This window comes from Microcebus murinus, chromosome 4, assembly GCF_040939455.1.
Source record: "Microcebus murinus isolate Inina chromosome 4, M.murinus_Inina_mat1.0, whole genome shotgun sequence".
Classification (NCBI taxonomy): Eukaryota; Metazoa; Chordata; class Mammalia; order Primates; family Cheirogaleidae; genus Microcebus; species Microcebus murinus.
Genome location: NC_134107.1, coordinates 99,256,256 through 99,277,214, shown reverse-complemented (window position 1 = coordinate 99,277,214; position 20,959 = coordinate 99,256,256). Strand labels below are relative to the sequence as shown.

General features: G+C 50.2%; 1 protein-coding gene across 2 annotated transcripts in view; it reads right to left on the bottom strand.

Moving 5' to 3' along the window:
• Positions 1-20,959, bottom strand: part of GRIK4 (glutamate ionotropic receptor kainate type subunit 4) — a 418,916-nt gene that overhangs the window by 137,981 nt on the left and 259,976 nt on the right. For both annotated transcript variants that reach the window (XM_012773499.2, XM_076002592.1), the window contains exons 6-7: positions 12,156-12,334; positions 7,797-7,850 (exon numbers count right to left, since the gene is read on the bottom strand). In XM_012773499.2, coding sequence (XP_012628953.2) covers positions 7,797-7,850; positions 12,156-12,334 — 233 coding nt within the window. The remainder of the gene's footprint in view (positions 1-7,796; positions 7,851-12,155; positions 12,335-20,959) is intronic.

Below are 20,959 nucleotides of genomic sequence, written 5' to 3'. Positions count from 1 at the left end.
GGCCTTCCTGGAGCACGGCAATGAAACGGCGGTGATGGCATCTGCTAGCCACGCCAGCTGCAAGGCCATAGCAGCCCAGAGGACAGCAGACGGCACAGCCTCCTGCTTCTAGCGCTCAATTATTTCCCCCCTTTCATTGACATTCCATGACTTTTGACCCTTACCCTTAAATCTCAACACTTCGCTCCCCCAAGGCTGCGGCTCCCTCATTTGGCACGGGGCCTGTGGCTCTCCGACAATAGATTAGAGTGATTTTATCTTTTCTATTAGGCAGTGACTGCAAATCTCCCTGGGTTCATTAGTAGCTGGATAATCCCTCCAGATTTATTAGCTCCAATTGAGCTTCCTCCTTCACCTCTTCTCTTCAGATGGCATCAAACACCTCTGCTGTCTCAACGGTAGACTGGGCTTTGCCCAGAGGCCCTTAATTCTTCACGTCCTTTATCCAAACTTCCATCAATCCTGCAGAACACAGGTTCCTCCAGCCAAACCCAGAGGCCGACTGGAAGACAGAGACTCCTTTTCAGAGTAAAGAGCAGAGCAAGCACAATGCGTCTGCAATTGTCCTGGGCCTTTCCTGCCCGGACAGGAGCTGATACCCTTACAACTAAGTGCTAATCTCTGGTTCCAGGATCAGTTATCTTCTAAACAGAGCAGCCAGGGCTTAGGATGCTAACTGTCTTTCTAGCATACATGAATGAGATGTGTAAAGATGAGTAATAATTTAATAATGTAGCAAAGATTGCTTCCCCCGATCACCAAACCCATTTCCTCTTCTCCCTGGGCACACGGCCAGACTGCATTATCCAGCTTCCCTTACAGGTACATGTAGCCATGCGATGAGTTCAAGCCACTGGAATTGTGAGCAGAAATTACCTGTGCAACTTCCAGGCCTGATCCACAAACCCTCCTGTGTGTGACCCTCCATGATTTTTTCCTACCCTTGGCCTCTAAGAGGACACATTTATAAGCTAGAAGAAGCCTGGGCCCCTGAATGACCTTATGGATGGCTACCTACTGATCAGGAACACCTTTTTGGGACTTAGTTTGAGTTAGCAATATATTAATACTTCCATTGTGTGAAGCTATGGGATTTGGGGGGTTTATCTGTTGTAGGAGCTAGCATTATCTACCAGATACAAACAGTGTTATCAATAGTTAATTTTTAATTCTTACCAAGATTTTTAAAAGACAGATCTTATTATTATTTACATTGTACATATGAGGAAACTGAAGCCCTAAGAGCCTCAGGGCCATATAGCTCGTGAGCTCCTGAATGGGAGTTTTACCCGTTCTGACTGACTGTGGGTACGGGGCTTTTGCACACTGCTACTTTCTCTCATTATAAAGCTTCTTAATCAGCAGGACTCTCAACTTCAGCCATGTGGTCTTGCTCCTTTCAATTTGCAAACTTCAAATAGAAATTAGAAACACATCTGACCACTTCACACCCATCAGGATGGCTATTATATAAAAAAAGAAAAACAACAAGTATTGGCAAGGTTGTAGAGAAACTGGGACTTTTGGGTATTGCTGGTGGAATGGAAATTGGTACAGTCACTCTGGAAAACAGTTTGGCAGTTCCTCAATAAATAAACATATAATTATTATATGATCCAGCAATTTCACTCCTAGGCGTATATCCAAAAGGACTGAAAGCAGGGACTTGAACAGATATTGACACATCCATGTTTATACCAGCATTATTCACAATGGCCCAAAGGTGGAAGCAACCGAGTGTCTATTGGTGGATGAATGGATAAACAATATGTGATATAGACATATATAATGGTATATTATTTAGCCTTAAAAAGGCAGGAAATTCCAATACATGGGTGAACCTTAAAGATATTAATATAATTAACATAAGCCAGGCACAAAAAGACAAATATTGCATGATTCCACTTATATGAAGTACCTAGAGTAGTTGAGTTCATAGAGATAAAATGTACAAAGGTGGCTGCCAGGGGCCAGGTGCAGTGGCTCACACCTATAATCCTAGCACTTTGTGAGGCCAAAGTGGGAGGATTGCTTGAGGACAAGAGTTTGAGACCAGCCTGAACAACATAGTGAGACCCCATCACTACAAAATATAGAAAAATTAGCTGGGTGTGTTGGTGCATGCCTATAGTCCCAGCTACTCAGGAGGCTGAGGCAGGAGGAACACTTGAGCCCAGGAGTTTGAGGCTGCTGTGAGCTACGATGACACCACTGCACTCTGGCTTGGGCAACAGAGCAAGACCCTGTCTCAAAAAAAAAAAAAAAAAAAAAAAGAATGGTGGTTGCCAAAGGCTGAGGGACAGGAAAATTAGGGTGTTATTGTTGTTTAATAGGTAGAGAGTTTCAGTTTGGGAAGATGAAAAAAGATGGGGGGATTGATGGTGGTGACAGTTATACAACAATGTGAGTATACTTAACGTCACTGGAAAGTATGCTTAAAAATGGGTAAAATGGTAAATTTTATGTGTATTTGATCACAAGAAAACAAAGCTTTAAAGAAAAACAAGCAAAATTCTGACATATACTATAAACATGGATGGACCTAGGAAACATTATGCTGAATGAAATAAGCCAGACACGAAAGGACAAATACTGTGAGATTCCACTTACAGGACGCACCTGGCTGGAACAGGTGAACACACAGAGAAGAAAGTCGAGTGCAGGGGCTGGAGCGAGGGGAATGGGGGCTATTGCTTAATAGGTACCGAGTTTCTGTTTGGGTTGATGAAAAGTTTTAGGAATAGATCATGGCGATAGTTGCACAGCATTGCAAATATAATTAATGCCACTAAATTGTAAACTTAAAAAAAAGGTTAAAATGGCAAATTTGATGTCATATATATTAGTACTTTACCAAAATAAAAATTCAAGAGAGAAAGAGAGGAAGGAAGGAAGGAAGGAAGGAAGGAAGGAAGGAAGGAAGGAAGGAAGGAAGGAAGGAAGGAAGGAAGGAAGGAAGGAAGGCCAGCAGGCAGGCTGATTGATTTCTGGATGAGGGCAGGAACCAGTTCTCTGGGTCACTCATGCATCTATATCTTTTGTGACTTTGCACAATAATTCTGTTTGCCTTGCTTTGTCCCTTATTTGGTCCCTCTCACGTTGGCCTGGACTCTTGACCCCTCACCTTGACCTTCACCCCAGGACTTGCTTCCTCCTAGTTCTTTTCCGCGTACCTGACCTCTGGCCAAGTGCACATCCTGGCCAAGTGCCCTCAATTTACCTCTCAAATTCTTGTGATTTGGAACCCAAGAGCTAACCCTCTGCGCCGGCCCCCACCTTAGCCAACTTCACTTGCTGTCTGTTGATCAGAGATTTGCTCTGCTGGAAATGATTCCTGACCCATTCAAACCAGAAGCTGGGAAAAAAGCCGATTCACTGATCCAGTCTCTAACACCAGTAGAAATCACCCCAAATCCCATTTTGAAATAGCGAATATAGATAAAAGACCTGGATAGGTGTTCACTGCGTGCCTTCAACATCTACATACTTCCTGTCACTGATGGCTTCCTCTGTTCTGGAGGAATCTATCCCTGTGAGTTGTGTCTCTCTCATTGCCTGCCACCTCACTGTCATCGTGTCACTGAGCGCCACCTCTCCAGGACCCACAGACCTGGCTCTGCCTGCGTTAGCCGCGTGGTCCCCCTAGCAGCCTCTGCTCTCGCTGGCTCAGTTCCTTGTGTTGCATCCGTCACCTGTCTCCCAAGGCCCAGAATTGGCACACTCACTCTCCTTGCTGGCCAGACCCTGAGAGAGAAAGAAACTATGTTTCCATAGGGTCAAATGAATTGATGGTTTGGAAGTCTGATTCATGATGGATAATTTTGTCCCAACTCCTGTGATGGGTAATCAACGGACAGAATCCAGAGCAGTCAACCTAATTCATTTATTATGGATGCCCTAAATCAATCAGTTTTCCTTCTGCCTGGATGGAAGTGAGGTATGGGTATTTGATCAATTGCTCAGTAATTACAGACACAAATAAACCCTACAATGGGTAGGTTCCGTCACGCACAATAACCGAACTACCTACTTCTATTCATTCTCTAGAAATAAATAAAATGGCATTTTATGAGTCATTTTTACAGACCATTAGAGGCTGGGCAGCAAAATAAGTACCTCCCATTCCTTTGAGCCCATGAGAAGCATAAACTAGACTTCTTAAAATAATAACTTCCCCCAACTAAACTCGCACCGTGAGCCAGTTAGTGTGTATATTATCTCCCGAGGCAGGTACTGCTACTGCCCACGCTTTGCAGCTCATTGCGCCTGTTCTCTGAAAGCTGATCTGAGAACCTGCTGCATTGCTGTGGCAGAATTCAGAGACGGGACATGACCCGGCTTCCTAGGAATTCTGACAAGGAGTAAATAAGAATTAAAGCCCGGTTGGCACCTGGACTTGGGAGAAGGGTGGAGAAGCAGAGAGGATAACTCATCACCCTCCGGACGAAACCCTTTTCCCTCTGGCCTAAAACTTCAACTGCAAATGGGCAGGAAGAGTGGTCCTACAAAGTATCTTTACTCCTATTTGAGGGCTATCCCTTCTGGAAAGCCGAGGTACTAATGAGAAGCTTCCAGAATATTCTCTTACAGGCTGATTTTCGCAATGGCTCTGCTGCTGTTTTCTTGACTATTATTCAACCGGCATTACTCACAGTTACTTTTCTGATCTCCCCTTGCAAATGTACAGTGTGAGTCCTGTTAATACATTTTATTTATATTAATATAATTTCAGTTAATCCTCATCATTGTTTCATTACCCTCATTTTAAGAATGATAAAACTGGGGCTCAGAGAGCCAGTGTGGCTTACCCAAGTCCCCCCAGCGACTCGACCTCTGTCCACTAGATAACATCGTCATCATCATTCCTGTCATTTTTGAGGACAGGGGGTGGCAGTACACAGTGTGGATAATGCTGTCTTCTTAAAAATCTCCCAGCCAAGCAACTCCACCTTATTCTGGTTACTGTCCTGGGAACTCATATTCCAAATGAATGTCACCCTTTCATCTGCTAAATCACCCCAGCGACTCCTCGCTGCCCAGCTCCTTCCTCCTCTGCTGACGTTGCTGCCTAATTTAGGGAGCCTCCCGGCAGGCTGGCACGCTGCAGGCAGCCCCCGGCCTGCCTTCTCCCTCCCCCACCATTTCCCAGGTCCCCAAATGGAACACAACTATACTCTAATCTTTCTTTGCTCTTCTGCCAACTTGCCCAGGCTCCCCCAGATGCCTCCTTCCTTTAAGCAAATGCTTTTGCATTGCTCTGGGAATAGTCTAATCCTTTTCTCCCTTTTTACATATTAATGTTCTGATTTACAGCAGCAGTGTTAAGAGAGGGGAAAAAAAGCGAACAAAGAACTTCGTCTGTTGTACGTTTAGGGGGGCATGAGAGGGGATCTGGGGTGCTGGCGATGTTCTATTTCTGGGGCTGGGTGCGGCTTACACAGGTGTGCTCGCTTGGAGAAAGTTTTTTAAGCTGTGCACACATACTATGTTGTGGTTTCCTTCTATAGGCATACTAGACTTCAATAAAAAAAAATTCTAACAACTTCTAACAACGGAGCAGGCAGTGTTATGGTGGTGGTGGTGAACAAGCTATTTCCACTCAAGTTCAAGCAAAGGCTGGAGGACTCCCTGGCAAGCCTGCCGTGGAATCAGTCCCTATTCCAGAAGAAAAGCCACACCTGGATTCCTCTAAAGTCTGTTTCAACTCCGAGAGCAAAGACTTAGAGGATGCTTCAGGGTTAACAATTCCACAGATGCCCCAAGAAAGGACTGTTCATAAACACCTACAGCTGGAGAAGAAAAGGATCTCAGCGTCCAAGCCCATCTCTTTGGGCAGCCATCTCCTAAGCCTCACAGGATATTTTAAGAGACCTGATTTCTAAGTCTAGGAAGGGAGACTGCATGATTCCCTAAATTACCCTACTGCACACTTGCACCAAAAATGTATTTACTTCTGGACAACCTTCTTCAAGATTGAAGAATCAACTCTATGAGGCCGAATTCTGTTCCCTAACTTATCAAGGCCCTTAAATTGACTCGAATCCTCTAAACAGGTTACTTTCAATGCTGGCTGGAAATGCATTAAGTGAATAAGAATTAACTGACATGCATATTCCTGGAGCAGTCCGTAAGTTTTAAGTGGCCTAGTGTCTCCTGGACCTGCCATGGACTTTCTTATCTCTAAGTAGGTGGATATGCTGTGCCTTATCCCAGAATGCTCTTCCTTTCTTTGTTTCCCTAGAAAAACTCTACCCATCTTTCAGGCTGTAGCTTGAAGGCCGTTTCCTCTATGAAACTTCTCCTGACGGCCCCATGCTGAGCAAGCAGCCCCTGCTCAAGAGTTTGGAATATCACATGTCTAACAACAGAATCTAGCACTTTGCACTGTGATACGTGCTTTGAGTTTTTCCGGGGCAGGCTTGGTTTCTTACTCTCATTTTAATCCCAAATGCCTGGCCCAGCACCTGTATACAGGAGGTACTCAAAAGCATGTCTGGATGAAGGGGTCCCCTTTGTCAAGTGATTTATAAAATGAAGCCAACCTCTTCTCTGAACTATTGTTTGTAACAGCTCTATTTGTAATAGTCAAAATATGGAAACAACCAAAATGTCTGTCGACAGGTGAAGGGCTAACAAACTGTGGCACATCCATACCATGAAATACTACTCTGTAATAAAAATCCAACAAGGTCACAGAAAGGTAAGATTGCATTTATATAACACCCTCACGATCATTCAACTATAGAAATGAGGAACAGATGAGTGGAGGCTAAGGGTTAGGGATGGTGGGGGGGAGGGTGGCGGGTGTCACTGTAAAGTGGTGGCAGGAGGGAGCTCTTTGAGGGGATAGGCAGTTCTGTATCTTGCTTGCAGAGGTACACAACTATGCACGTTTTCATAGATTGCCATTCTGATACCCTGTTTTGATACTGTCCTGTAATTGTGTACAGCATCACCATTGGAGGAATCTGGGTTAAGGTTACATGCACTACCTTTGCAACTTCATATGAATCACTATTTCAAAGTAAAAAGTTATAATTTAAAAAAAAAACACCTGTTTTCTGAGGTCCTTTCTACCTTCTGATTGAGTGTGTCCCTATGTCACCTTAATCTTTCACATTTCTTAATGCTTTACCATGCCAAAAGGCTTCCACATAGGTTAAATTAAATCATTTCAAAATTATGGCAACTCCATGCCATGGCTGTTCTGATTCCCATTTTATAGATAAGGACACCAAGGCTCTGTGCTTTGCTGAAGGGCACATGGTTGGCAAGTGGCAAAGCTAGTGCTCAAACCTGATTCAATGAAGTTTCTACAGACCTCAGTTTTCTCATCTGCAAAATAAGGGAATTTGACTGAGATGGTCTCTAAAGGTACCTATGGTTATAACACCATAAGACATGCATCCTGTTGTGCCCTAGCTTTCCTACTTCTGAGTTAGCACGAGGGTCTGACAACATGGACTGCAGCCCGGTTACTGGACCTACCAAAGAGGCTCACCCACCCTGCGACAGCCCAGAGGAAGTAGCCCTATGTAGCTAGTGGTGCCTGAATGGAGACGTTAGACTCCCCACGTCCCCATGTTTGCAAGGCTCAGAATTGTTGGGATAAGAATCCCAGTGGGCTCTTGGACCCCGTGTTTGTAGGACGCCCAGCCTTTCCAGCCGGCTTCTGCTCCTCTGCGTCGACTTCTCCCACTCCCCCATCCTCTGGGCTCCATTCCATCGCGATCCACTGCCCCTGACCACTCACAACACTCTCTATGCCAAGGAGGTGAGCTGTGAAAATGTCTTACCAGATTAGTGAAGATGTATGTGTAATAGGCTGACACCATCCCAAGTTCAGCTGCCTGCAAGGCGAAGAGAAGGAGGTTAGAGAAGAAAACACGAGCCCCCTGGCAGCAACTGAGCAGTGAGGGCTCCGTGTGTCTGCCATTTGTCCGGGCGCCTGCCCTTCGGCACCAGGCAGAGTAGAACATCCTGGCTGGTTCTCACACTGCCCTCGATCTTGGGCCAGCATAGAGTCTCTCCTCCTCCTCTTTGCTCCCTCCCACTGCAGCGACATGCACAGTAGCTGCTGTTCTCACACTCAGCACACCATGGATAGAATCAGATATTACTGAAACCAAAATGACTTTTAGGGAAATGAAGCAAATAATTAAACAGACTATAATAATTATCTCCACCACCATTAACAATAACAGTGGCTGACACCCACTGTTTGGTGCGTGCCAGCCACCATAAGGTGTTCTACGTGGGTTAACTGCATGAGGTAGGCACGATCATCCCTCCCCCAACCCGCGTTCCCAGTTGGGGAAACTGACGCAACAAAGGGCTAAAAAAGTTGTACAAGCTCTCATGTCTCACAAACGGAAACGGTGAGATTAAAGCCAGGCAGCCTAATGTCAGTGCTTTTAACCAACTATATTCCCCCCTGAGGACTGCGATATTGATGGAACCACAGACACGACCCTCTTAGGGGCCGAGGTATAGATCAGAGAGTCCGTAGGTTGTAGGCAATGCTCAGATAAACTCCACCCCTGTCAGAATGCAAGTGAGACTCTTAATAAGAGTATTCTTGAATCTGCAGCAACATAGGAAATAAGTAAATAATTTGCAAACTCTGGTGCTTTATTAGCACGTAACAAGTTGCCGGTGACATGCCTCCCCCTTGATCACAGTGCAGCAGTGTGGCAGCACTCCGCAGCTGAGCATTGCCACCTCAGAGCAGTGTCCCTTTTGTCTGATCTTTGTACCCACCCTCAGCACTCCTAACCAACCTTTCCTGTCAGTGTGCCTGGCTTTGAGTGTGACAGGTGCCATGCAGCTGACAAGCAGATCAGGTAAATAATGAGCCCAGCTCTCTCCAGGGCCTCATCCCCCCTGACAACCGGCTAGATTTTCATAACGCGTCATGCAGCCCTGGGGCACAGGGAGACCACTTTTGTGATGACTATCAAGGCGGACAGAGGAGAAACAAGACCAGGGATGATTATATTTTCCTCCTACGTAGTGTTCATCTCCCAAGGAACTCAGATAGCATCGTGAGCGTTCTTCCAGGAACCCGCGCAGGCTCCTTGAGGAACGGACTGGGGGTTCCTGTATCACCATCATTCCAACAGGAAGCTAAGGGGCAGGGAGGCTTAGTGACAGGGGCAACAGCACTCAGGGGACACAAGGCCTCCCCTGTGAGGCTCCTTCTTCCTCCAATCGAAGTTACATTTCCTCCTCCACTTCCAAGAGGACGGTGTGACAGCATGACCGCCTCCGTCCCATGCCCCGCCCCACGCACCCACCCTGTCCATGGAAGGGTTCTGCCCCTCCTGCCCCTGCCTAGATGACTGAGCCCACTGCTGACGGGGCGGGGCGGCACTGGGAGAGGGCACAGTCAGATAGTTAAAACCCATTTTGTGAAATCTGCTGTCCTAGAGATAAAAGACAAGAGATCCTTGGTTTTTAAGGCCTGAATTCTGAGTAAACATGGAGTTCGTCGCTGGAACAGCCTCTCAATAAAGTCGGGGATTACTCTGCAAATCCTCCTGAAATCGGGAGCCAGCAGAGTGCTGCCAAGCTCGGGGCCGGGCCCCCTCCTGCACAGCGAGTCTCCCGGAGGCCCCGTGCGTGCTGTGCCCACTCAGCTTCCCACGCGGAGGCCGTCCTGGCTGAGGCCCCCTAAAGGCCTGTGTCCTCCCCCCGACCCCCCGCCGCTGGAAGGAGGAGTATGGAGCCCTAAGAAGCACAAGGACAGAGCCTGCCCGGGCCTCTAGGAAGTCAGATGGGAACAAAGGGAACAGGCTTTCCTGAAGCCTCACTGCTCATTGATCAGCTTGGGTCCAAGGTCATAGGGGCTGGGCCCGAGCGGTGGGACCAGGAAAGACAGGCATGGAGCACTCAACAACACAACCGTTTGCAGCACAGGTGGAGCTTCCTTGAAAAGGACGGCCACAAAAAACAAAACAAAAAAACCCCACAAAGCGTTTTTAATGAAAATACCCAGTATTGGCAAGGGTGCTAAAAGACACCTATATGCTACTGGTGAGAGTGTGAACTGTCACAGCCTTTGCCAGGCAATCTGGTAAATCACATCAAAATCCTTAAAAGCATGCATATCTTTAACTCAGTAATTCCACTTCTAGAAATTTATGATAAGGAAATATTCATGAATGTGCATAAAGATTTATGGGCAAAGATGTGCACCCCGGCATTATTTATTATAGCAAAAGATTGGAAACAACCTGTATCTCCAACAATAAAAGGATGGTTAAATAAATTATGGGACATCTGTATGATAGGAAATGATACAGCCATTAAAATATTTGTAGAAAAATGTTTAATGACATGGGGAAGGTGCATGGCATAGAATTAGGAGAGCAGCTTACAGAAAAGTTTGTGCAGGGTGATAATAATTTTGGAAAAAATGCGTCTGTAAAGCAGAAAGGGTAGACATCAAAATTTAATAGCGGTTAGCTCTGGGTGATGGGATTGTAAATAATTTTTATTTTCTTCTGTGTGCTTTTCTATACTTTCCGAAATTTCAACAATGAACTAGTTGTATTATTGTGGGTATAGAACTCGGCCTCACATGCTGGGAATATGCCATGGAATATTCCTGGGCAAGGGGCCGCCCCCCAAAGGCTCCTACCTGGGGGCTGTGTAGGCAGGTTCCAAGTACCCAAAGGGAACTGAGCGTCTGAGCTGCCCTCCGCAATGGGGCTGCAGGGACATCTGTCTACTGAGCTGAAGCTCTCACTCCCTGCTCCCCACCTTTCCTAAGGGGGACCCCTCAGCCTGGCCCTCTCCTCCCCTGAAACTTACAGGAGCTTTTCCATCCTTAATGACTTCATTGATCATAGCTCCAGGCATAAGAGGAGAAAAAGGAAGAAAAGAGAAAAATCCTGTGTTTGAATGTGCGTGTATGTGTGACAGAGAGAGTGTGTGTGAGTTGGGTATACGCACACGGACAGACGTGGCTTTGGAGCTCTGGAAAATTACTATAGCAACGGGCTGAAGGGACAGCCTTCAGTACTGAGAGAACTCATTCAAATCTCTTATTAACTCTGAGACAAAAACTAGCTGGGGATGGGAGGCCGGGAGGAGGGAGGGCGAGGGAGAGACAATCATCCGAGTGTCTGCCGGGCTCCTCGCAGCTTGGCAGAGGTTAACGAGGAGCCTCGCTCCCCCAGTGGAAGATGGCAGGTTGTGTTTAAATGTGCAATTAAAATGGCATTAGAAGAGGCCAGAGCGCCTGGAGAGGTTGGGGGAGCTGCCGAGGAGCTGGGAAGCAGGGTCTGCTCTCTCTGAGGTGCATGCCTGGCCCCGCCACCGGCCCAGGAACTGGCGCCAGGTGACCCGAGGCTGCCCAGCTATTTCCAGCTGTTTGTCCCATGCGGGCCCCGGGCACCAGACTTCTCTCTCTCTGTCTCTCGGATCGGCCTCACTCCCAGAGTCCTGGTTGCCAGTGCATATGCTCGAATTCGGGGCTGGCGCCCTGCCCTCTGTCTCTGGGAGTACAGCAGAAACCGCCTGGTTCGCAGGTGAGACGGAAGCGCTCAGGCCGGCCCTGCTCCTCGCAGGGCTGGGCCCTGGACAGGTCTCTTCATCTCCCAGCAAGAAGCTACTATACCTGCCTCACGTCATCACTGGGCGTTTTACACCGGGAAAGTGCACAGAAGCACTCGGCAACTGTGCACACCGCGTCCGGACCGAAGACAGAGCTGATGTTCAGCAAGATGCGCTGGCACGACTGCCCTGGTTGTCAAAATGTGGAGATACTTCCACACGGCGTGGCAAGCGGCTTCTGCCCAAGCCCCTCGAGCACCCCACCCCCACCATAGCCCTCCCAGGACCCCGTGGACTCTCTGCAGAGCCCCTGGCAGGATCTGGCTTTGGCTGGTGTCTTTGTTGTCTGCGGCCCTGCTGCCCCGGGGGGCCAAATGTTTTTATGACATCACCATCACCCTTCAGCTGTCGGGAACCGTTCATTGAAACGGAAGCAAGGAGAGGTTGGTCAGGGCTCAGGTCCAGCCCAGGGCTCCTTCGGCCATAGCTCAGGAGGACACACAAGGGAAGGACAAGGAGAGCGGGTGCTCGGGGCAGGGGGCAAGGGAGGGGAGGAGGCTCAGCACCCGCCAGCACCCGCCCAGCCCGGCTCGCACCTTCAGGAGGATGGTGTGGGACATGGAGGCGTTGGCGTGGATGATGATGGTGGCTGTCTTGTCGTCCCGGATCTCCTTGAGGAGTGGGGTGGGGTCCCGGGTGTCATCCAGCATCCGGACGGAGAGTGTGTCCTTGGAGATAAGGAATTGCCGGAGCAGCTTCTCTAGGTTTAAAAGGCCTGGAGGGGAGAGAGGATGAAGCCCTGAGGCTCGGCAGAGCTGCCTCAAGGGACACCTGGGCACAAACAAGACATGGGGGAGCTTGGGCTGGACACAGGGTCACGTCTGGTCCCATTGCTGGTGCTAGGGAGCTACTTCATAACTGGGCAGGCTTCTTAGCCATCTAGAATAAGAGAGCTCCCCGTTAGCTCCCCAGCCACCTTGGGAACACTCTTCTAAGGTGGAGCAGAAAGCTTCCAAGGTGGAATGAACATGTCCCTGCCCTCCCCATGGTCCTCGGGTGCAGGACACACAGTGGCCAAGATCTGGGGCCAGAGACCACCAGGCCCGTGTATCTTTCCCCTATTCAAGGACCTTTTCATGTGGCCAGTTGTTTGGCCTCAGTTTCCTCATCTGAGAAGTGGAAATAGTAACAGCAGTCAGCTCCTAGGTCGATGTTGAGGGTTAGAGAAGGTCGCATGTAACTTAGGCCTGAGACTCGGACGTGGTACCCTCTCGTAAACGTTACATCAGGCTCTATAAAAGCCTTTGTGTTCATTTTGGAGGTGGGGGATCTTCATGATCCCAGGACCCAGAAAACAGGCCTAGCAAAACCCTTTGAACTCCTCACAGCCTCGTGGCTGCATTAAGACGAGAAGGTATTATTATGATCATAAAAGAACAGGCTTTGAACTGCACTCCGGCAGGCAAGACTCTGGGTGCGCCCAGAACAAAATGAAAAAAAAACGGGACTGTGTGCTAGAAACCCCCACGTCCCTCCTCCACCCCTAGCTGTTTGCTGCCTATGAGCCGTAGTGGAAGGAGGGGTTCCGGAATGGCGTCCCTGAGACAAAAGGGTCTTAATTCTGCCTCGTCTCTGCCAATATAGGCCAGGGGAGGGCATGGATGTATGTGCATGGGGTGGGGGGAAGCAGTGGTCTCAATTCCAAGGGAAAGAGACATGCAGGCATTTGCTCCCAAAAGCAATGACAAGAGTAACATTTATCGAACGCTTATTGTGTTCCAGCTAATGTGCTAACAATTTTACATGGCTTATCTCATGTAAGTCCTCACAACAATCCTATACAGTGTTGTAATCCCCAGTACAGAGGAGAACGGGCGGCAGGGAGGAGGAACAACTCATCTTACACACGGCAGTGGCAAGCGAAGGGTTGATTTTCTAAGCGGTCCAAGGTCCCGTGCTGCCAGGCTCTGTGCAGAGTGATCGGGTAGTCAATTTGGGGATGTCTTGACTACAATCCTGAAAGACTCTGCCCTGCACAAGTCACTCACCATCCTGACCCTCAAACATTAGAGGGTCACTGAGGGGGAGCCCTGAAGTGCATCACGTCCCCCTCCTGGTGCTGTAGACAGGTGACACGACTCGCCCAGCACACGGACACAGAAACCCGGCTGGGACCAGAGTTCGTGTCTCTGCTTTCTGATCTCCATCCGACCCTCTTCCCATGAGACCAGGCTGCCTCGGAGGACAAACTCAGCAGGAAGCAGCAGGCACCATGGCCCCGGGGAGGCCCAGGGACACGTGTCTCGGGACTTAGGGGAGGGAAGCCTACTCTTGGTGTGCTTTCTTAACGAGAAGGAGAGGGAAGCAGGGATGAAGCCCAAGGGCCTGGCGTGATGGAGACAGGAGCTCTGGGAAGGTGCTGCCAACCCCTGTCTTCTTGTCACCTGTTTGGAGAAGGTTTTCCAGGGAGCTGGAGGCTGCAGCAGATCGGGGAGAAGCCCTGAGAGGGCCTGTTATTTACAAAGAGGGTTCAGATGCAGCCCAGCTGTGCAAGCCACAGCATGGGGCTCGCCTCTCCTCCCTTCCCCAGCAGGGTTTCAGCAGAGACTTGTAAAGATCACCGCATCTGTGCCCCGCACAGCCCCTCACCGCCAGCCCCCACCAACAGTGGCACCGACGTTGCTGGGCTGCTTCCTGCCAGCCCCGATCCAGAAGATCTGGATTCATGCTTGGGGTCGGCCCTCCTGGCTATGGGACCTTGAGAAGTCATCTAGCCTCTCTGAGGCTCCATTGGTCATCTGCAAAATGGGTGTAAAGGGTGGGAACTCGATGAGATCGCATGAGAAAGCACGCTGGGAACTGGGGTGTTCTGTCTCCATGTCACTTCTCCTGTGTTCACTTACACCCCCAAGTGTGCCAAGGGCAGGTACGGTGAGGCAGACGAAATCAGGGAAGAACACGCCTGTTCAGCCAACACTCACAGGCACGTCCTAGGTGGCAGGCACCGTGCAGACGGGACACCAGCAGAGAAGATGGACCACAAACAGTCCCTGTCCTGGGGAGCTCAGGGTCCAGGCACTCGCAGCTAAGTGGATGATGAGGCTCAAATTACATTCCTATTTTGTTTGGCAACTTGAATTAATCTGGGTTTTTTTTGTTACTGTGGCATCCTCATCGTGTCCTATGTGTAAATGCAGAGAACATCCAGCACGTCTTCCCCAGAGACGGTGTGAAAAGCTAACCCCCGCCTGGACAAAGGTCTGAGCAGCTGATCCAAAGAGACTCCAACAAGGGGGTGAAGGGAGGCTGCAGAGCTGGTGCTCCCGGAGTCTCGGCATCCCCCCACCCCGCAGCTACAGGGGCTGAGCTTGGGAGGGGCCGCGGGGCCAACCCCACGGGTCCTGGATTGGAGCGTGGAGAATCTTTAGAGTCTGGCTGGAAAAGAGGCCAAATCCCCTGGGATTCTTCCGAACGGCAGTGGAATTCAGTGGGACGAGACAGGAAAGCCTGGGGGATGACAGTAGGATTATGCACAGCACAGCGATTCCTGGCAAAGGTGGCCTAGGGACGCTTGATCCTTTTAAAACTGGCAGGTGCACTGAGCTCCCGGGGAAAGAGGGTCCCCCAGGCGTCAGATAAACTGGGGACCCTGCTCTAATCATTCCCCAGCCTGCTACCCCTTGGGGTGCTCTGCTGCCCTTTAAACAAAGAACAGCATTCGTCCCTGTGCCAGCCACCACACTCCGCGTGCGGAGAGGCAGGGTGGGGACAGGGAGGGAGGTCTGCATCGCACCCGACCCACCTATCAGTGCGACGCTCCTTTTCCCCACCTGGCAGCATGGGCACAGCGCGGAGAGCCCAGTGTTGGGACGCGAAGGTAGGTTAGGACGGCGACTCCCCGTCCATCCCCCTGCACCCAGAGTCCTCGTCTGAGAAGTGAGGAGAATGACTACCTTACAGGGTTATTAAGAGGATGTCAAGTACACAGATGGTGCTGTCAAAAGGGGCTTAACAAATCTTGTTTCCTGCTTGCTTTCCCACTGCGCTTCACCCCACGTCCTCCCCTAAACCCTCCCTCCACTCCCCAGCCTTCACCCACTTGTCCCCTCTCCCAACTCCTACAGGATCTATGATCCAACCCACAAAATACAGCCTTGGTTTTAATCCATAAAAAATATTGGATAGCAAATATGTATGCAAGTATATTTGTGTATGTATATATATGTACTATATGTATTTTTGAGACAGAGTCTTGCTCTGTTTATATTTTTATGATGTATAACGTACACATGAATTATTTCAGTGCTAGTTAGGAATCCCATTTCAAACTTCTGTGCTCACCCCCGTGCAGGCAGGGAGTACAGTGCTCGCTGTGCTGGACTGATCTAGAGACTACAGGGAAGGAAAGAGACTCTGTACCCTAACAGAGGAGCAGCGGTGCCAGCTGGGAAGTGTCACCGTGTCACTTGAGGAGCAGGTGAAGGAGGGCTGTCACAAGGCGGACTTGCTCTTGGCAGCCGCAAGGACTACACCCAGGAGAACTGAGGGGATGGAAGCCACAGGGAGACAGACTCCAGCTCAACATAAAGAAGAACCCTTCCTTTGTGGTGGGCTGCAAACAAGGTAGTGAGTTCTCCGTCACTGGAGATAGTCAAAGAAAGACCCTTCTTGAGAATCATTGCAGAGGGAGTTAAACCAGTAGATGGAAAGTTGAACTAGAAAATCAATGATTTCTTTCCAGCCCAGAGATCCTGTAATTTTATGAATCAGGAGAGGATACTTTTTAATTCTAGTCAGTGGAAGAAATTTTCAGAACAAGTGTGGTTTAGTTACATTAAGAATATTAGAGCCGGGTGCGGTGGCTCATGCCTGTAATCCTAGCTCTCTGGGAGGCTGAGGCGGGCGGATTGCTCGAGGTCAGGAGTTCGAAACCAGCCTGAGCAAGAGCGAGACCCCCGTCTCTATTATAAATACAAAGAAATTAATTGGCCAACTAATATATATAGAAAAAATTAGCCGGGCATGGTGGCGCATGCCTGTAGTCCCAGCTACTTGGGGAGGCTGAGGCAGGAGGATCGCTTGAGCCCAGGAGTTTGAGGTTGCTGTGAGCTAGGCTGACACCATGGCACTCGCTCTAGCCTGGGCAACAAAGCGAGACTCTGTCTCAAAAAAAAAAAAAAAAAAAAAAAAAAAAAAAAAAAAAAGAATATTAGGAGTTTTGGAGTGCAAATTGACAATTTCCTATTGTCATTCTTCTCACCACTATCTGTGGATTTAGCAAAGGCAGTTGCCAGCAGAGGGGTCAGAAGCAGCTCTCTTCCCTTGCACCTCCTCCACCTCCACCCCACCCCCTCCCCTAGGGGAGCCCTGGCCCAGCAGAGGCTCTGCCTGCCAAGTCTAAGGCTGGGAGGGACCTGGGGAACCTATTAGTCTGGCGCAGGATGCAGCGGGATGGATCGATGAGCGCTCGGTGGGCAGGTGTTCTGGGAGGGAGCAGGGAGGCTGCTTCTGCAACTGCAGGGCAGGGGGCCGGGAGGGGTGGGAGGAGGATGGCGCACCCAGGGCTGGACACAGATGTGGGACGAGGACACAAACACCTAGGTGACGGGTCTGCAGGGGGCACACAGCACTCTTGCATAAAATAATAATAATACTAATAAAGAAAACATCTATTTCAACTGGCCTCCTTCCCCCTCTACTGGCTAATTCCCGGGGCTAATGGGAGGACCAGCACTTTTCAACCTAGTGGGGAGCAGCTCGTGTAATATTCACCTTGGAGGACTGCAGTGAGGATCTCAGGAGATGACAGGGATTTGATTGGGTGCACGGTGCCCTACACCTGGTAAGCCCCGTGCCCTTCCCCCGGCCAGGTGGCCGTGCCTCAGCGTGTGTGGCCGTCACACTCTGCCAGGGAGTGAAGTCTGACCAGAGAGGGGGCATGAGGGTCCCAGATATCACCAGGCGGGGAAGGGGCACGAAACAAGTCCAAGTTCTGGAACGATACATTTTACCTGTGTCTCGATTTTGTCCCATCCCTCACCTGAACTTGGCCCCAGGAACAGGCAGGGATGGGGGATCAGAGGGGATCGAGGAGGGGGCTGAGGCTTCTTGCTCACAGGAGGCCTGCTTGGCATTGAGGCTGTCCCTTCAGTGACGCAAGGCCCGGAGTGGGAAGCCCCTGGCCTGTGCGCGCCTGTTGGCCTCCTCGTGGCAGGGAGTATGTTTCCAGCCTGGGCCTCCGCCGCCCCGAGAATGACCTCCGGTGCTTCCTAAGCGCCTTCTCACCCAGACGATCTAGCCCTCACCACCGTCCTGGTAGGAATTGTTATCATTCCTGCGCACGGACACAGTCCCCAAGGCGGGAGAGACTCAGTGGCTGACATCGCAGAGTCAGAGGCCCTGGGACAGGCCAGGGTCCCTCATTTGTGTCTCTTCCCCGGGTTAGGAGAGGCTGAGACAGAAGGTCTGACTTAATCTCTTTCCTCCGTGCATACAACGAGAACGTTAATAGAGCCCGTCTTAGATGGTGATCGCGAGTTATACGGTTTAAACAAGAGAGTTTAAAATGTAAGTAAGATTGTATAAAAACTCTAAGCACGCTGTTCGGCACACGATAATGCCCAGTAACGGGAGCTGTGACCTTCCCAAGTGTCAGCACACAGACTCAAGATTACTTTGGCGACATTATGAGCAAAAGACCTCCCAGAGCGCCTCCGAGGGGCAGCTTGGGGAAGGCCCACCGTTGCCCTGGTGACTCTCTGGGGCCCCGGGTGTCATTCCCTACTCCCCGTCCTCCACCCCCACTGCCATGACCAGAGTGCAGCATGAAATAACAGCGATTAAATGCGTGTCATGTTCTGAGCCCAGTTAGAATCCCACCAATTAACCCAACAGGCCTTGTTACCCCTGGTTAGGCAGGAGGAAAGTAAGACTCAGAGAGGTGGAGTAACATGCTCAACAGCTCCTATGTGGTGGAGCAGCTAGGTTTGACTCCAGAGCGTGTTTTAAGACCGGGCCTGGCTCTGGCGCCTGGGCTAGACAGAGTGCAGTGGCATCATCAGAGCTGTCTGCCCTTCTCTCCTGCAGCGCTTCCTCCCCAGGACGGGAGATGCCCCGAGATCAAAGTCTGCGTCTCCCCAGCAGCCCGGGCTGTGCTCGGTGACCACAGGGCAGGAAGGAGGGCAGAGCCGGACCCCCGCTGACTCTTGCTCCAGGTCCTGGCCCGGCCTCTTTCCAAAGGGATCCCAGAAAGGCAGACTAGGTGTGCCAAGCCCTTTCTCGGTGTGGACACTGTGTTGTCCGCTCTGCACGTGCTGTCCTGTTTAATCCCCTCGGCCACCCTGGGAGCGAGAGGTTTCATTATCCCCATTTTATGGATGAGACAACAGAGGGAGGAGAGAGGTCAAGTCACTGTCCCAAGATCACACAGGTAGTACATCAGTGGCAGAAGACGTGGGGACATAAGACACGTAACCACAAAAAAGACATTAAAATACTTAGGAAGAAAGACCAAAGCAAGCATTAAAAGAAAAAAAAAATTAGCCATGTACAAAGACAGCAGGGAAACACGCAGCATTTTATACTTGTGGCTCTGGGTCCATCCTGAGGGTCCTAGCAGGTAGCTCTGTGGCAGGGCTGTGTGGTCTGATGGGGGCGCCCCGGGGACCGTAGTAGGGATCCCCAACTCTCCTCGGAAGCCCCCACACAGCCAGTCCCTCAGGCTGCGCGGGGATGACCGGGATGGCCTTGCCTGCGCCACTCTCCACATCTCCTCTCCCAGCCTCATTAGGAACGGGCGCTTGCAGATGTTCTGATTTTTTTTTTCCCATTAAAGAAAAATAATGTAATTCACAATATATCTCTACTTGGTCCAAAACCTGCTTATTAAAAATCTACTTTTGGGGAGCAGGAGAATAAGTGGCATGATTCCCCGTGGAATGATCTCCGTTACGCCTAATTTTGATGGCTGGAAAATAGAATTACATTCTGTTCCTAATTCTACTTGCAGCGTCTCCCGGCCCTGCGTTAATAAGGAAGATGGAAGAGTGTCTCCTTCAGAGCACCGAGCTGCTTTCCCCTTCAGTCCCTCATTTCCTCATCCTTTGATTAGATTTTTAATCCTCTTTGCCCTTGAACTTCTCCTGCTCTGCTCCACCTTCCTTCCCCTGGCCCTTGGCGGGTGGGAGTGTTCCAGCAGAGCCGTGCAGTACGGCTGCTGCGTCCCACCTGGGCAGGTGCGTGTCCTCCAGAGCCCTGTCCGTGCTCAGCCAGCCGGCTCCCCTGCTTGAGGGAACCAGGGGACTTGCCGCTCCGGAGAGATCTCCGCCCTTCACAGGACACTGTTCTGCTGGTCAGAGCCCAGCCCCACCGCTGCCCCGGGGCTGTTTGTGAAGACCCTGGGGGCCGGGAGGGGGCCATGAAGGAGGAAACTCCAGCGTTTCCTCCTCTTCAGAACACCTGAGTCCTGCAGGACCAAAGTCTTGGCTTTGCACATCCCAGCTGTGTGACCCCAAGCCCCTCAACAGCTCCAGGACTCTGATTTCTCAGCTCTAGAATGACTGGGGAGGAGGAAGGTAAAATGGAAAACCATAAGCGAAAGTGCTCTGCCATCCGCAAGGAACTGTCTGAATGTCAAAGAATGTCACGGTTCTAACGGAAAGAGCCGTGGGCTGGGAGGCAACAGTATTAGCATAGTGCTTAGTGCGTAGTAGGTGCTTAACAAACATCTGAGCGACTTCCTTCCCAAAGCTCAATAAAGAATTGGAGCAGAGGAAACAGGGTGCACCCAAAAAGCAAGAGAGACTGTGGCTAGACAGAAGAGAGAACTTCCCGTCAGGCTAGTGAGACGTTCTACCCAACATTAAAAGACCGTGGGACAATCTTTACCTGGAGATATTTACATCCTTCCCCCTGTCTCTTCACACCCCTGCTATGTACGTGGGGTGTCCCATTCCGTCCTGCCTTAACTGGGCTTGTGGCAGTCAGCACCAGAAAATCTTTGATTCTGCTGCACCAGTCAATGGGACGAGGACACCGGACAGGGAGGACCACCTGGTGGGATACAGCGTTTCCTAACTGGGTTCCATGAGATGCCGGCATCACGCAGACTTTACGACGAGCATCCTTGTAGGGCTCCTAGTCGAGCTTATTTGAAAGGTGATGAAGTAAATAGTTGTTTTGGCCACAGGACATCTGAGAGTGTCCATGCCAACGTGGAATTTGAATTTCCTCCATGAGGGGAAACAGAATGAAGGGTTACCCAAACTTTTTGTCCCCACAGAACTCTTTGTCTGCAAAGCACTTGTCACCAGAGCAGGGCCGTCCCACAGAACTTTCTGCAATGACGGGCGTAGCCTGCATCCGTGCTGTTCAATACGGCGCCGCCAGCCATGTGTGAAAT